Source organism: Astatotilapia calliptera, chromosome 18 (assembly GCF_900246225.1).
Source record: "Astatotilapia calliptera chromosome 18, fAstCal1.2, whole genome shotgun sequence".
Lineage (NCBI taxonomy): Eukaryota > Metazoa > Chordata > Actinopteri > Cichliformes > Cichlidae > Astatotilapia > Astatotilapia calliptera.
The window spans coordinates 1,171,303-1,187,049 of record NC_039319.1 but is presented as its reverse complement, the minus strand read 5'-3'; the positions used below and the strand labels follow the sequence as shown (position 1 = coordinate 1,187,049).

At 46.1% G+C, this 15,747-nt stretch overlaps 1 gene segment (V, D, J or C); it reads left to right on the top strand.

Moving 5' to 3' along the window:
* Positions 1–14,231: 14,231 nt before the first annotated feature.
* Positions 14,232–14,838, top strand: LOC113010356 (T cell receptor alpha variable 19-like; the record flags this gene model as incomplete). The annotated part of the segment is given in 2 exon segments: positions 14,232–14,430; positions 14,516–14,838. Coding segments are annotated over 2 exon segments (369 nt in total), but the record flags the coding sequence as incomplete, so codon positions are not given.
* Between the last annotated feature and the right edge of the window lie 909 nt (positions 14,839–15,747).

Here is a 15,747-nt window from a genome sequence, read left to right as displayed (position 1 = left end):
CCAGGTAAGTAAATCTCCAAAAGTTGATTCTGTTCGTAGCGTTTTGTGGGAGAAACGTTTCATCATCATCCAAGTGGCTTCTTCAGTCTCAGCTGACTGCAGGTCTCAATCTTATAAACAGGACATTTGCATAATGACTGAAACCAGCACACTGAAGGAACAATGAGCTGTGAGGTCAGTTCCTTAATCTTAATTATGCAAATTCCATTGATCCATCACCATTGATCAACAACCACTGATCAATGGTCATGAGTCCCATTCACAGAGAGCTGGGGAATGGCTGCAATCACAGCGGCGCCATCTTTAGCACAGCTCAAGAAAATACAACGAGAAAGGAAAGCAGCTTCATTGTGCAAAAATACAAAATACAGTGGTATGGTTTCTCTCATCTGTACATGCTGAAGTTGAACCCACAGCAGAGATGATCACTGTCACCTGTGTCTGTCCAGGGTTTCTGTATCTGTACTTTTTGTCTACTTCATTTAGAAAACAACATTTGTGAAATGAATCACTTCCTGATCATCGTTCAGAAATCTGAAAATGTTTTTGTTTTTCCTAAAAAGGTCATTTTTTTTAAAACTGGAAATCAAAAGCCGACATAAACACAAATAACTGTCATGTGAGACTGTAGCAGGCAGGAAGTGGACCTAAATGCAGGATTCAAACACCAAAGGCAAACTTAAGGCTGCAGCTTCATTGATGGGAGGATTGTCCAAGAACATTAACTCACAAAAAACAAACTGAAACCCTGAACATGAAAACTAGGAACAGAACACTGAGAAACAAGAACTAAACCACTAGGAAATGAGAAAACGTGGAACTAAAACTGAAACAGTGTGGCTGTGGCTCAGGTGGTGGAGCAGCTACTGATCGGAAGGTTGGTGATTCGATTCTTGGCTTCCCCAGACTGCATGCCTATTATCCTTGGGCAAGATACTCACCCCGAGTTGCCCTCCGATCATCGGAGTATGAATGTGTGTGAATGTAGTTTAGTTTGCACTTGTGTTTAGCAGTGCTTGTATGAGTGAATGAGACATGCTGTATACAGCACTTTGAGGACTCCAGGGGAGTAGAAAAGCGCTATATAAGAATGAGTCCATTTACCAAACACAAGGAGACTTACACACATGAGGCAGTACGATGCCACAAAGGGCAAAAGACATCACAAGGCTTAAATATACAAGAGAGTAATGAGGGAAACACAGCTGGAACTAATCTGATACAACGACACAGGAATCAAACCTGAATGCACTAAACACAGGACACGGGACTATCAAAATAAAACAGGAAACACACAGACACAAACTGACGCAGCGACTGGGGAGACAGGAAGAAACACAGAGAGAGACTGACTAACCACAAGAGAAGATTAGACTCAGAGGGAGGGAGAACTATGATCACTAAGAACCTACGATCCAGAAACTAAACAGAAACTAAACGATCTAATAAGAACTCCAAATGACAAGAAAACCAAACATCAACCCATCCCCAGCTCTTTCTGTCCTGGTCGTTGTGTCCTTGGGCAAGATACTTCACCTACCGCCTACTGGTGATGGCCAGAGGGGCCGATGGTGCGATATGGCAGCCTCGCCTCTGCCAGTCTGCCCCAGGGCAGCTGTGGCTACACCTGTAGCTGCCTCCACCAGTGTGTGGATGTGAGAGTGAATGAATAGTGGCATTGTAAAGCGCTTTGAGGGCCTCGAAAAGCGCTTTATAAATGCAATCCATTATTATTATGAGTAATACTCAGTATTCATTTATTTTCCAGTGTACTATTACTATTCTAGATTTAGATTAATGCATTTGTCACTTGTTCCTGAAGCGATGGTTCTACTAGTCAGTGATTTATCCTCAGACCTGCTCTGGACTGTGGAAAGGAGTTGTATCTGGCTCTACTCGTCCAGGAAAAGTTTCAGAAGACACACAATCAGAGGAAGCTCTACAATATGAAGGTAACATTAATGTGGGCTAAAGCTACAGTGTTGTGCTGCATGCATGCAGGATCCAGGTATGATCCAGTTCATTTTACTTTGCTAGCCCCTCCCTCTGGAAGACACCACTGCTGCTTTAATCACAGCTACGTTAAATGATGGCCGCTAGTAACCGATGACTGAGCCGAGAGCGTGTCTGGGTCTCTGTTATCTGACGACCAGTTAAATTTTCTTTTTCATGTCGCTTGACTTGACAGAGGCTGTGTTTCAAAGACACACGCCTTAATGACAAGTTAGTTTTTTAAGCTTTAACTTTTATATATTGTGTTTATGTTATTGTTTAAGGTCACTGATGCAGGTCTTATTCTTTATTTCTTCTTCTATAAATGTTCACTCTGGTAGATTCAGTTTTATTTATATAACAACAGCAGTTGTTGCTTTACATTGTGAAGTCCCTGCAATAATACAAGAGAGAAAACCCCGACAATCATGACCCGCTATGAGGAAGCAGTTTGGCGACTGTGGGAAGGAAAAACTCCCTTTTAACAGGAAGAAACATCCAGCAGAACCAGGCTCATCTGTTGTGACCTGTTGGGGTGATGGGAGGAAGACAGGACAGAGACCCACTGTGGAAGAGAGCCAGAGATGAATAATAACGAATGAGTCAATACAGAGAGGTGTATAAACACATAGTGAGTGAAGAAGAAAATCTCAGTGCATCATGGGAGTCTCCCAGCAGCCGACACCGACTGTAGAGTAACTGAAGGAGGTCTTGATGCACAATCAGTCATCCTGTCATGGTCCTGGGCCGTGTTGGCCCAGTATTCTTAGTTCTCTTGTATTTTTGTATTCAGTTCCCTGTTTAGGTTCTGTTTCCTGAGTTGCCCTGTTATGTTGTTCCCTGTGTGCTTTCCCTTTGTGACTCTCACCCCCTGTGTGCCCCTCTATGTATTCATGAGCCCTTGTCCCCTTTCGTGTTTTATTCCATGTTTTCCCCAGCCTGTTATGTCTGTGTTCTCCCCGTGCTCTCTCCTCCTGTCTGAACCTCTGTGTACTTCCTGTTTGACTCTGCCCGTCTCCCGTCAGTGTTATGTTCACCCCGCCCTGTCTCGTTATGATTATCTGTGTCAGCTGTGTTCCCCGTGTGTTCCCACTTTCCTCGTTAACCCTCTGTGTATTTCTGTCTGCGTCTCCCTCTGTTCGGCGTCGCGTTCTCCCTCATGTTGTGTGTTATTCTCCCCGTGGTTCCTGGTACAGCTCATGTTTAGTTTTTCCAGTTTAGTTCAGTACTGTTTTGTGTTTCACCTTTAAGCCAGCATTAAAACTGTGATCTTTAAGTTTATCCCCGTGTCTTTGAGTCTGCATCTTGGGTCCTTCTCCTGCCTGCCACACAACGAATCATGACACATCCAGGTAAGTAAATCTCCAAAAGTTGGTTCTGTTCATCTGGACATAAATGCTACGTCCAGATTAACTAAAGGAGGATTCAGGGTCACTGGTCCAGCTCTAACTATATGCTTTATCAACAATATACTTTAATATAAGTGAAGCATTTAAATAAACTGTAAAGTAAATTAAAGTAAATATTTCCTGTAGGATCACAAACCATCAAACTGACCAAACAGCCACAAAATAAAACAGATGTTGTGTCCAACAGTGTCAGCTGTAACTGGGACTGCTGCTGCACCACAACACTCCTGCATGTCGTGTCCACAGACATGACGTCTCTCAGGTTTGTGTTTGAAGATCCAATCAAATAAGATGATGCTTCATTTGAACAAACAGTTGTGAACAAAAATCCTTCCCAACATACACAAACTATTCTGAGATGTTTCTTGAATTCAGGACTTCTTACACATTTTTCTCCAAATGTCTCAAGTTTCAGACTTTTTAACTGTGTGAGTATCAGCGACTCTCTGACTCTGTCTACATGGTTAATGTGACTTCTGCTTGTGTGACGTGTCACACGGCTCCCTTAAATCATTTTGGTTATAAAGTGTGTGAAGCACAGGAGGAGGAGTGACTGAGAGCAGAGAGGAGGAGCAGAGATTCAGGGAGGAGCTGAGCTGTTACTGAACTATAGAAGAGAGAAAAACCTCCACATTCAACAGAGTTCAACACAAAACAAACTTTATGTTCCTCAACATGCTGTCATTACATCACTGTGTGTTTCCTCTGATTCTTCTCACTCTCACAGGTCTGCTCACCTACACAGGAAACTATGTTCAATTCAATCTTTATATGAATGTCGATTATCCACTGAAACTATTCAACATTTCTTCCTTCAGGTGTCACATGTGAAGACCTCACTCCAGTCAAAGATGAAGAGTCCAGTGTAGAAGGCAGCACAGTTACTCTGACCTACAAATACACCACAGGTGCTAATTATTTCTTCTGGTATCGACAACATCCAGGAAAACCTCCAGAGTTCCTCATCTCACACTCACCTTCAGGATCAGTAGGAGAAGAAAAAATTCGTGGACTGAAGATTCATGTGGAGGGAAAAGAAATCAAGATGAGCATCTCCTCTGCTGCAGTGTCTGACTCTGCTGTGTACTACTGTGCTCTGCAGCCCACAGTGACAGGAAACAGCAAAACTCTGTACAAAAACCTTTGGATAACAGAATACTCCACAACATCCACTAGAGGGAGCCACACACTGTTAAACCTCTGATTCTTGTGTCATTGGACTGATGACAAAGACAACAGAGAAATGAAGCAGTAAAGATCAGAGACAGAGTCAGTCCCTGTGTTGACAGCAGCTCTCAAGTTACCTTCCTGTCCTCTCATGCTTGTTCTCTCTTTCCACTGAGTGTGTTTCTTGTCATAAGATTGTGCAGAAGCAGATGGTCACTGTCTGGGTGAGTGGCTGGTGTTTTTACTTTATTTATATAGCACATTTAATAACAACAAAATGTTGGCTAAAGTGCTGTACAAAGATAAAAAAAATTACACAGTAACAAATAACAAATACCTGGTAGCTGACGCGTATATGGATAAATAGATCACTCTCACGCTGTGTAGAAAGCCAATGACTAAGTCAGACAGATAGCCTGACTGTTCAGCCCTTTATAAGCCATCAATAACATTTTGTATATAATTCTAAAGTGGAGTGGGAGCCAGCAAAGTGAGACAAGACCCGGGGAAATACGTTCATCTCTCTTCATGTGTGTCAGGAGACGAGCTGCAGTGTTCTGGACCAGCTGGAGCCATGCTAGACAAGAGCTAGCAAGGCTAACACCTACATGTAATGAATTGCAGTAGTCCACAGTGTGAATAAAATCGTGAATATCCCTTTCCAGGTTTTTAAAAGGTAAGTATGATCTCACCTTGGATAAGAGCCTCAATTTTTAAAAAGGCAGCTGTACTACAGAGTTAATCTGTTAATCTGTTTTTCAAAGGTAAATTTACTATCCTGTATAACCCTCAAATATTTTGCATGCGGTTTAACAAAAGGTGCTAAACTGTGCAGGTCAAGATCTGGGTACTAGAATGGCAGCTTGGTCCAAAGATGATCACGTCAGTTTTTTCCTCATTAAAATAAAAATTTGTTTTAGGCCATCCAGGTCTTCTCTTCGCAGAGACACTGAAACGAAGATTCCAGCAAAGTGGAGGTGTTACTCTTTATCCACAGATATATCTGAGTGTCGTCGGCATAACAATGAAAACAGATGTTATGTTTCCTGAAGATTAAGCCTAGTGGCAACATATAGGTAGACAACAGAATTGGGCCTAATACAGATCCCTGTGGAAAACCGCAAGTAAAGGCAGCTGAAGAAGAGATAAAATCTCTGAGGCTCACAGAAAAAGTCCTGTCGGAGAGGCATGGCCTGAACCAGTCCAATGGAGTGTCTTTGATACCGCAGTGCTCCAGTCGGGAGATCCAGATGCTGTGATGCGGTATCAAAGGCAGCAGTCAAGTCTAAGAGCACAAGCACAGCCGAGTCACCTGAGTCAGTGGCTAAAAAAAAGGTCGTTAAGAACTTTTAAGAGTGCAGTTGCGGTACTGTGAAAGGCTTTAAATACAATAATACAACTTCATTTGTATAGCACATTTAAAAAAACAGTGGTACGCCAAAGTGCTTTACAATAAAAACAGGAAAATTAAGACATGATTAAATAAAAGACTATTAACAAAGTACCACATATGTCATCAGGTTGACGGCACTAACCCGGTGCACCCTAGCTGGTTCCTGTTGTTGGAACTTTTGAGAGGAGTCCTGCCAAATCCCCTTCTTTTCGGCATCTGCGTTGGCGCGGAGTGGACCAGACTAACCTTCGACCGGTGGATCTAGATGCTACTGCTTCGGAAGTTTGCCCCTAAATATAATGAGTTCTTAGCTGAGTTTTCAGAGTTTCTTGCTGACTGTGCATCAGGCTATGATCAGATTCTTCTGCTTGGTGATTTTAATATACATGTTTGCTACCCTGGAAAGCCCTTGGCCAAGGACTTTCTGGACGTAGTGAATTCTTAATTTTGTTCAATCTGTCAAAGGTGCTACTCAAAAACGTGGTAACACATTGGACTTGGTTTTATCGTACAGTCTAAGTATTTGTAATGTACCTGTATTCTCTGACCACATGCCCATTTTATGTGACATTCTTCTTCAGCACGTTCTTATTCTATTGTTAAACAGGCTGTTCATGTTCGTTATCATCGTGCTTTGGTCTCAGATTCTGCCGAGTGGTTTTCCTTACTGTTTGATCAAGTCATGTCCTATCCTCCTGAGTTTTTACTTTCTTATTTTGATTCTGCTTGTAAATGTGTTCTCGAAGTTGTTGCTCCTTTAAGACTCAGGAAGTGCAAGTCCAAGGCTAGTCCCTGGTTAACTGATTCTTGCTGTCCTGTGAGACTTTGTGCAATAAGTTTATTCATTTCTTTGTGGACAAGGTTGCTAGCCTAAGACCTTCAACTCTTTCTATACCTGATCCTTCTAAGCATGTTTCCTGCTCATGTTTGCTTTCTGCCTTCCTGCTAATTGTTCTGCCTGATTTAGAGAAACCGGTGTTGAACGCTAAACTGTGTGGTTCTCTGAATGATGTGGTTGATCCCCGCTTTCTCCTAATATTGGACCTCCCATTCTGAACATTATTAACACAAGTCTCCTGTCTGGTCAAGTACCTAGTGAGTTTAAGCACGCGGTTATACATCCCTTGTCTAACAAGAGTTTTCGCATTATGTTGTGGTCGGCTTCATCCTCTGTGGTTTGGGGGAGTGCAACAGGGATCTATTCTTGGGCCACTTTTATTTTCGCTATGTCTTCTCCCACTTGGTGCGATTTTCCGAAATCCCAAAGTGTAATTTCATTCATATGCTGATGACTGCCAGCTTTATTTACCTTTTAGTCATGCGGATACCTTTCCAATTCAACCTCTCCTTGACTGTCTTAGTGATGTTAAGTCATGGATGGCTATCTATATATATATATATATATATATATATATATATATATATATATATATATATATATATATATATAATTTTTTTTTTTTTTTTTTTTTTTTTTTTTTTTTTACATTTTAATATTTTAAAACTGAAGCAATTTTATTTGGCCCAAATCGATTTTCCAACCCTCCAGATGTTGATTTTGCTGTTTTGACCTCTCATTTGAAGAGTTCGATCACAAATCTTGGAGTAAAGATCGATTCTGCACTTACTGTCATGGTCCTGAGTCTGAGGACTCAGTGTTTTGTGTTTCCTTATGCTTTTGTTCATTCAGAGTGTGTATTCTGTTGTGATTTTGCCATTTGTTAGGTTTCTGTTCTTTGCCTGCCTGCTCCCACTTCTCTGTGTTCCCTCTGTCTGTCCATGGTGTTATTGTGTCTGCTCATGAGTCTGCCTGTCATGTTCAGTGTCCTGTCTGATTCTCTGTGTCAGTTTCCTGTTTTATTCTGAAAGTTCATGTCTCATGTCAGTGTGTTCAGTTTTACCTCTCCCCTGTCTCGTTAGCCTTATTGCTCCCAGCTGTGTCTCCCTCCTGTGGCCCATTCCCTGATTACTCCCCGTGTACTTAAGCCCTGTGTTTTCCTGTGCTCTCTGTGACGTCGTCCCTCATGCCGTGTGTGGATCTCCCTGTGTCTCTCTGTGAGTTTTTAGTTTGTGGTTTCCCAGTTTGTATATTTGTTCTGCCAGCGAATAAAGCTGAGTTTTGAGTTCATTCCCTCGTGCCTGTGAGTCCTGCATTTTGGGTCCTACTCCTGCCTGCCGCACGGCGATTCATGACAGTACGACGTCACCAGACATGGACCCAGCAGGCTCCTCCCGGGAAAGCGATTTGGCCCGCATCTTCGGCCTGTGGGAGCGAGTTTCCCACGCCTCGGACATTAAAGCCGTGTCCATTGGGATAAACGCCATCGAGGCTATTCTCAAAGGGAATCCCCATCTCCACGAGCTCTCAGGATTTTCGGGCCTACTGTCCAATCTGCAGAAAGCCAAGGAAACAGTACAAACTCGCGAGCTCGTCATACCGCAACAGCGACCGCCACAATCGGGAAACGTTTCCACGCTGCTGCCACTGGACTCCTCTCCATCCACCCTCCACTCTGACTGTCACTCACCCGCTGCTTTTCTCGCAGCAATGTGGTCGGAGGATGAGGAGCCGGCCGCGATCTCTCCGTCGTTGCCGGTTTCCTCCATCACCGCACCTCCGGCTTCCCGAAGAAAACGGCATTCACGCCGCCGACGCGCCACCCCACAGCCGGACATTCGGCCTTCTAATTCACCTGCTGTGGTGAGTGAGAACCCTGTGTCTTTTCCAGACATTATGACTGTTCATTCAGGGGCTGTGTTTTGTGTGGCGGAAGTCAATGCGAGCGGCTTATCGCCTGCGCAGCCCTTCACAGCTCCGTTAGCTCCCTCGCAGCCCTTCACAGCCCCGTTAGCTCCCTCGCCGCCACCCTCAGTTCAGTTAGCTCCCTCGCCGCCACCCTCAGTTCAGTTAGCTCCCTCGCCGCCACCCTCAGTTCAGTTAGCTCCCTCGCAGCCACCCTCAGTTCAGTCTCCTGTGTCCCCGCTAGCTCAGCCATTAACTCCACCACAAGCTCCATTTTCACCTCTACCATCGCTTCAGTCATCAGTTCGGTCTGCCACTCAGTCGCCCTTAGCTCCATCATCCACACTACCACCTGTTTCTCTTCCACCACAACCGTCACTACACCCAGCCACTCAGGCTGCTACTCAGTCAGTCATTCAACCCATAGCCCTGCCGTTACCATACCCCGTAGCTGAGCCACTAGCCGTCCGACCCACAGCCACTTCAGCCACTCCTTCACCCGTTACACCTCCACTACAACCATCACTGCAGTCTCCGGTGTCCCCAGTGCAGTCTCCAGTGTCCCCAGTGCAGTCTCCAGTGTCCCCAGTGCAGTCTCCAGTGTCCCCAGTGCAGCCCCCTTTAGCACAGTCACCCACTTAACCACCAGCACCACAACCGTCACTACCTCTAGTTCGTTCCCCTGTGAAGTCATTAACTCCACTACCTACTCCACTCTCACCACCACCGTTACTACAGACAGCAGCTCAGGTCCCCGTGTGTCCAGCAGCTCAGGTCCCCGTGTGTCCAGCAGCTCAGGTCCCACCTGAACCTTTGGCCCTGTTCCCCGTAGCAGTGCGGTTTTCTAGCCAGCTTAACGTTGAGCTCGGGGTCCCAATTCTCTCTGGCTCTACATCAGCTCTTGCTGGAAGCTCGGATGTGCTCATCCAGGACTCCGCGGCCCCCACGCCGCCATCTACCTCGTCCGCTGGGGGTTCCAGTGAGCCCGGCCAGCACCTCCTCGTCTCCGCTGGAGGGCCCGAGGGGCCCGTTCAGCCTCACGTCTCCGCTGGAGGGTCCGAGGGGCCCGTTCAGCCTCACGTCTCCGCTGGAGGGTCCGAGGGGCCCGTCCAGCCTCACGTCTCCGCTGGAGGGTCCGAGGGGCCCGTCCAGCCGCCATCTGCGACCGCTTCTGCTACGCCTGGGCCAGCCTCTGCAGCTCCGCCTGGCCCGGCCTCAGCCTCTGCAACCTCGCCTGGCCCGGCCTCAGCCTCTGCAACCTCGCCCGGCCTCAGCCTCAGCCTCTGCGTCCTCGCCTGGCCCGGCCTCAGCCTCTTCGTCCTCGCCTGGCCCGGCCTCAGCCTCTTCGTCCTCGCCTGGCCCGGCCTCAGCCTCTTCGTCCTCGTCTGGCCCGGCCTCAGCCTCTTCGTCCTCGTCTGGCCCGGCCTCCGGGCCTTCGTCCTCGTCTGGCCCGGCCTCCGGGCCTTCGTCCTCGTCTGGCCCGGCCTTCGTCCTCGTCTGGCCCGGCCTCCGGGCCTTCGTCCTCGTCTGGCCCGGCCTCCGGGCCTTCGTCTGCTGCAGCCTCTTCAGAGCCTTCGTCTGGCCCAGCATCCTCATCAGCTGCTTCGTCTGGTCCAGCCTTCGCTTCTGCCTCGTCTGGTCCGGTGCCCACCAGGCCATGGCCAGCACGCCTGAGACTGGAGGGCCGCCGCTGCCTTCCGCGCGGTCGGCCTCCTGAACTGCTCCGTCGTCTCCTTCGCCGCCGCCGCTGCCTTCCGCGCGGTCTGCCTCCTGAACTGCTCCATCGTCTCCTTCGCCGCCGCCGTTGCCTTGCGCACGGCCGGCCTCCTGAACTGTTTCCGCGTCGCCGCCGTTGCCTTGCGCACGGCCGGCCTCCTGAACTGTTTCCGCGTCGCCGCCGTTGCCTTCCGCACGGTCGGCCCCCTGAACTGGTTCCACGTCTCCGCCGTTGCCTTCCGCATGGTCGGCCCCCTGAACTGCTCTGTGTTTGGGTTGTTTTCTTGGGCTCCAGTGTTTGCTGTGCTCTTCTTTTGTTTTCTGTTCCGGGCCCTCCGTCCTGGGCCCCCGCCGCCCGCCCTGGGTTGTTTTCTGTTTGGTTTTGTTTTTCTGTGTTTGGGCTGTCTGGAGCCAGCCCTTGAGGGGGGGGTACTGTCATGGTCCTGAGTCTGAGGACTCAGTGTTTTGTGTTTCCTTATGCTTTTGTTCATTCAGAGTGTGTATTCTGTTGTGATTTTGCCATTTGTTAGGTTTCTGTTCTTTGCCTGCCTGCTCCCACTTCTCTGTGTTCCCTCTGTCTGTCCATGGTGTTATTGTGTCTGCTCATGAGTCTGCCTGTCATGTTCAGTGTCCTGTCTGATTCTCTGTGTCAGTTTCCTGTTTTATTCTGAAAGTTCATGTCTCATGTCAGTGTGTTCAGTTTTACCTCTCCCCTGTCTCGTTAGCCTTATTGCTCCCAGCTGTGTCTCCCTCCTGTGGCCCATTCCCTGATTACTCCCCGTGTACTTAAGCCCTGTGTTTTCCTGTGCTCTCTGTGACGTCGTCCCTCATGCCGTGTGTGGATCTCCCTGTGTCTCTCTGTGAGTTTTTAGTTTGTGGTTTCCCAGTTTAGTTTAGTTTGTATATTTGTTCTGCCAGCGAATAAAGCTGAGTTTTGAGTTCATTCCCTCGTGCCTGTGAGTCCTGCATTTTGGGTCCTACTCCTGCCTGCCGCACGGCGATTCATGACACTTACCTTTGACCACGTGAACGTAAAATCAGCATTCTATCACCTCAGACGTCTATCGAAGGTCAAGCCCTTTCTCTCCAAACGTAACTTAGAAACTGTAATTCATGCTTGTATTACTTCACGCCTGGATTACTGTTAATAGGGGCTGGGCAGAGAACCCGCTTACAATTAGTGCAAAATGCTGTGGCTCGAATTTTAACTGGTAGAAGGAAATTCGACCACATCACTCCAGTTTTGGCCTCTCTGCATTGGCTTCCAATCAAATTTAGGATCAGTTCTTTAATGTATTTTAAATCTTTAAATGGTTTGGCACCCGCTTATTTGTCCGATTTGTTGAAGCCTCATGTTCCCACTCGTTCCCTCCGGTCAGCTGAGCAGCTGCTGCTTTCAGTCCCTAAGTCACGGCTGAAACTCAGGGGACCGGGCGTCCTCTGCTGTGGCCCCCTTGCTTTGGAACAATCTTCCTCTTCACATTAGACTTCCTGCTGTGACAAAACAAATTTCCCACGTGTGGGACTAATAAAGGTTATCTTATCTTATCTTAGACAGGCTACATCAGTACCAGTTTTTAAGACCAGTTTTTATTCTCTGATATTTTTAGTAATTTTTATTCATTTTATTGTTTTGAGTTTTTATATTGTTATTATTTATAGTTGTATTGTTCAGCACTTTGGTCTACCAGGTGTGTTTTTAAAGTGCTATAAATAAAACGATGATGATGATGATATTATTCAGGGCCATGTCCACTTAATACTACACTATATAACTTTATATAACACTTATTCAAACCATCGCTGTCTCAGATGGTTTGATGCATTTGGCTCCATCTCTCGTGTTGGCCTCTGGGCCTTACGACACAGAGATTCACATTCTTTGATTCACTGGATTAAAGTCAAGAAAGCCTTTATTTGTCACATCCTGTAATCCTCAACAGAACAGTTTCTCTGCTATGATTGGGGCGGAAACCAGATTAAAATTGTTCACAGAGATTATGGTTATTGAGGTGTAAGTGAAGTTGAGAGGCGACAACTTTTTCAAGAATTTTTGAAATAAAGGGGAGATTTGATTATAGGGTGAAGATTATGAAAGTTACTGGGGTCTGCAAAAGGCTTTTGAGAGTTAGAATAACAGAAGCCTTTTTCAGTGCTTCAGGAACAATCCCAGTGTTCAGGGAGGAATGAATAATACTGGTTATGAGAGGAGTTAACGAGGGAAGACAGTGGGGAGAGGTTCAAGGTGACAGGTGGAGGATTTAGATTTCATAATAAGATTAGATACGTCAGTTATGGAGGGAAGAGTAAAGCTTGAAAATAAGTGACAGGAAAACAGTGGGGGAAACATTTCTTTATGTATAGTGAGTCCAGTTTTCTTGAATAGACGTCCGAGTTGGCGTCCTTTAGATTTAAACCATGGAGCTGAACTGGAAAAAACTTTCCAGGCAGGAGGTAAAATCTCTGGAAAGAGGGATTTTGTCATTGTTGATGGGTTTGTAGCTTGTACCTATCCGCTGGAACGTTGAAGACAATATAGTTACACTGCAAAGCAAGACACAAGCAGGCTGGTCTTACTCATGCATGAGGGAAAGCTGGCTGGAGCCGAGTGTCGTTCCACCACTTGACCTCCGTCAGACTCTCAGCCAGGCTCCCCATAGCACTCCTTTTATTGTGGTTACATGAATATGCATAGGGTCATTAACATATGACATCTTACATAGGTATACATGTGAACAAAGAATACTGTGTGTGTGTGTGTGTGTTGTCCAGATGTGACCCTGTGAAGACTCCCCAAAGCTGGTGCCAGGAGTCTAGCGGTCCATCTGAACAAAAGGCTCTTATACTTAAACAGATATACGTGTGCTTGCTATACCATAAATCAATAAGAAAAGATACGACCTCTCCTAGGAGGTGTGATCTACGCCGGAACACTCTGTAGAGGAGTGAACGCACTCCCCCTTCATGCTACACAGAGCTGTTACAGACCTCCTAGGATGAGACATTCTTTCAATCTACAAATGATTATACACTTCTAAGCATATGTGGGTAAATGTTTCTAAGCATAAATGACAATCAACAATACAAATCTAACAATTGTCCATATGGATATTGAATCACCAACACTTATCAGATTTGGAGTCACAAAAAAACAAAATCATTGGGCTGGTGCCACGTTTCAGTCAAGCGAAGAAAATCCAACTTCCGATCGGAGAGAAGATCCTGGACGAGATGTCCCTCACCAGTGATAGTGCGGATGTTTAATAGACCAAAGTTGATAGTGGAGTTACAACGTCTGACAGTAGGCTTAGTTGATCTAGCCAGGTGGGCCAGCACATTGCGGTCGACAGTCCGGTCCGTCTTGCGGGGCCCAGGTTTGTTCTTCAATTAGCCTGGGCCAAGCCAGCGCCGAGCAGCAAGAACCCTGTTATCTTGGTTCCAAAAAGGTTGATGTCTTCAATGTCCTCGATCGACAGTCCCGCTAGACACACGGCCCTCCAGCCCTTCCACCCATCCATTGTGTATCTGGCAGGGAACATCGCTCCAGGACACACGGGCTCTCCCGAACCCAGGCTTCTCGTCGAGAAGAGGGTGTCAGTTGCATTCAGGGACCAGTTGATCAAATCCATAAATTCATAAGATGGAGGCTCTGCTCTTTGTTTACCCGTTGTCATGGTCAACCCTGTATCAGAGCTCCATTGATGATTTCTTTCTTCCTCGACTCACAGTTTAGTCTGTTAAACCTGCTTCCTGCAATAGGAGCAAATATCCACTGAAAGCAGCAGACAGATGTGCTGAGTGTGAAGCTGTCAGCAGGGGGAATAACACAGGGCTGTGAATGAGTCCTGTCACTGTGATCAGGCTCCTCCTTCTAATCCACCAACTTAGTGTTGATGAAGACTAAACAGAGAGATCACAGCTTCTTTATACTTGCTGTAGCTCACAGTTACTCTACACTGCAGATATGACGCCTCTGTTCATCTCAGTGCTGCTGGCTGCTATGTGCCTCGGTATGAACACAACTCTGTTTCTTTGATATCAACATTGACGTGATTCTTTAACAGCACACTGATACTGTTTGTTGGTGTTTTACAGAATGCAGAGCACAAAAAGACAACGTGCTGCAAGCAAAAGGAGAAGAGACTGCTGCTGCAGGAGGCACAGTGACACTTGGCTGTCTCTATAACAGCAGTGGAACAAGTAATTATCTCTTCTGGTACAAACAGGATGGAAACAACAGCCCCAAATTCATCCTGAGTCGTGTTAGCAGGGATGATGGAAACACAGCAGACGAGTTCAAGGAGAGATTTTCATCCACACTGGATTCCAGCATCAGATCAGCTCCTCTGAAGATCCAGAAGCTTCAGCTGTCTGACTCTGCTGTGTACTACTGTGCTCTGCAGCCCACAGTGACAGGAAACAGCAAAACTCTGTACAAAAACCTTTGGAGCAAAGACAACGGAATACTCCACAACATCCACTAGAGGGAGCCACACACTGTTAAACCACTTTTTACTTTTTCAGTTCTGTATATTTTTCTCTTCCACTGACTTCACTATTTTGTGGGACCTGTCCACAAAAGTCAAGTTCAACCAATGAGATGATTTCTGTCTGGAGAGCAAAAAGTTTCAAGATATAAAAGCACTACCTGGTGAATCTGCTGCAGTGGAAGAACGTTGTTCATGTGCTGTCTGTCTTCAGCAGCTCCAAAGACATGTTGCTGCACCTCTTTTTGTTTTCATCTCACTTCATAGGTGAACTTTTGTCTCTTTCTCAGAACGCAACATTTCTTTCTCTGCTCTGAACTCTGTGCTAGAAATGAATCATTGGTCTGGAGGATTTTAGATTTTTACTTCTGTCCTACTTTTCCTCATTTCCACTGTCTTCTCCTCTCAGTTAGTCTGATGGCTTCATTTCTTCTACTTTTTCCAGGACTAACAGCTGGAGACTCAATCACTCCTCAACGAGATAAAGTCACTGCAACAGAAGGAGAATCTGTCACACTCACATGTAACTATCAGACAGGTTATAGTAATGCTTGGCTTCACTGGTACAAACATCATTCTGACCTTCAGGCTCCTCAGTTTATACTCTGGAAACAAGGAAAAGGAGGCAGTGGTGAATATATTCCTGATAAACGTTATAAATCAGAAACATCTTCTACATCAACTACTCTGACCATAGCAGCCCTAACCCTGGCAGACACAGCTCTCTACTACTGTGCTCTACAAACACAGTGATACAAAGTGTAGAAGAGGCTGTACAAAAACCTGAACACAGATATCTGACTACTCTTCAAAGAGGAGGGAAGTGGTATTCAAAGCACA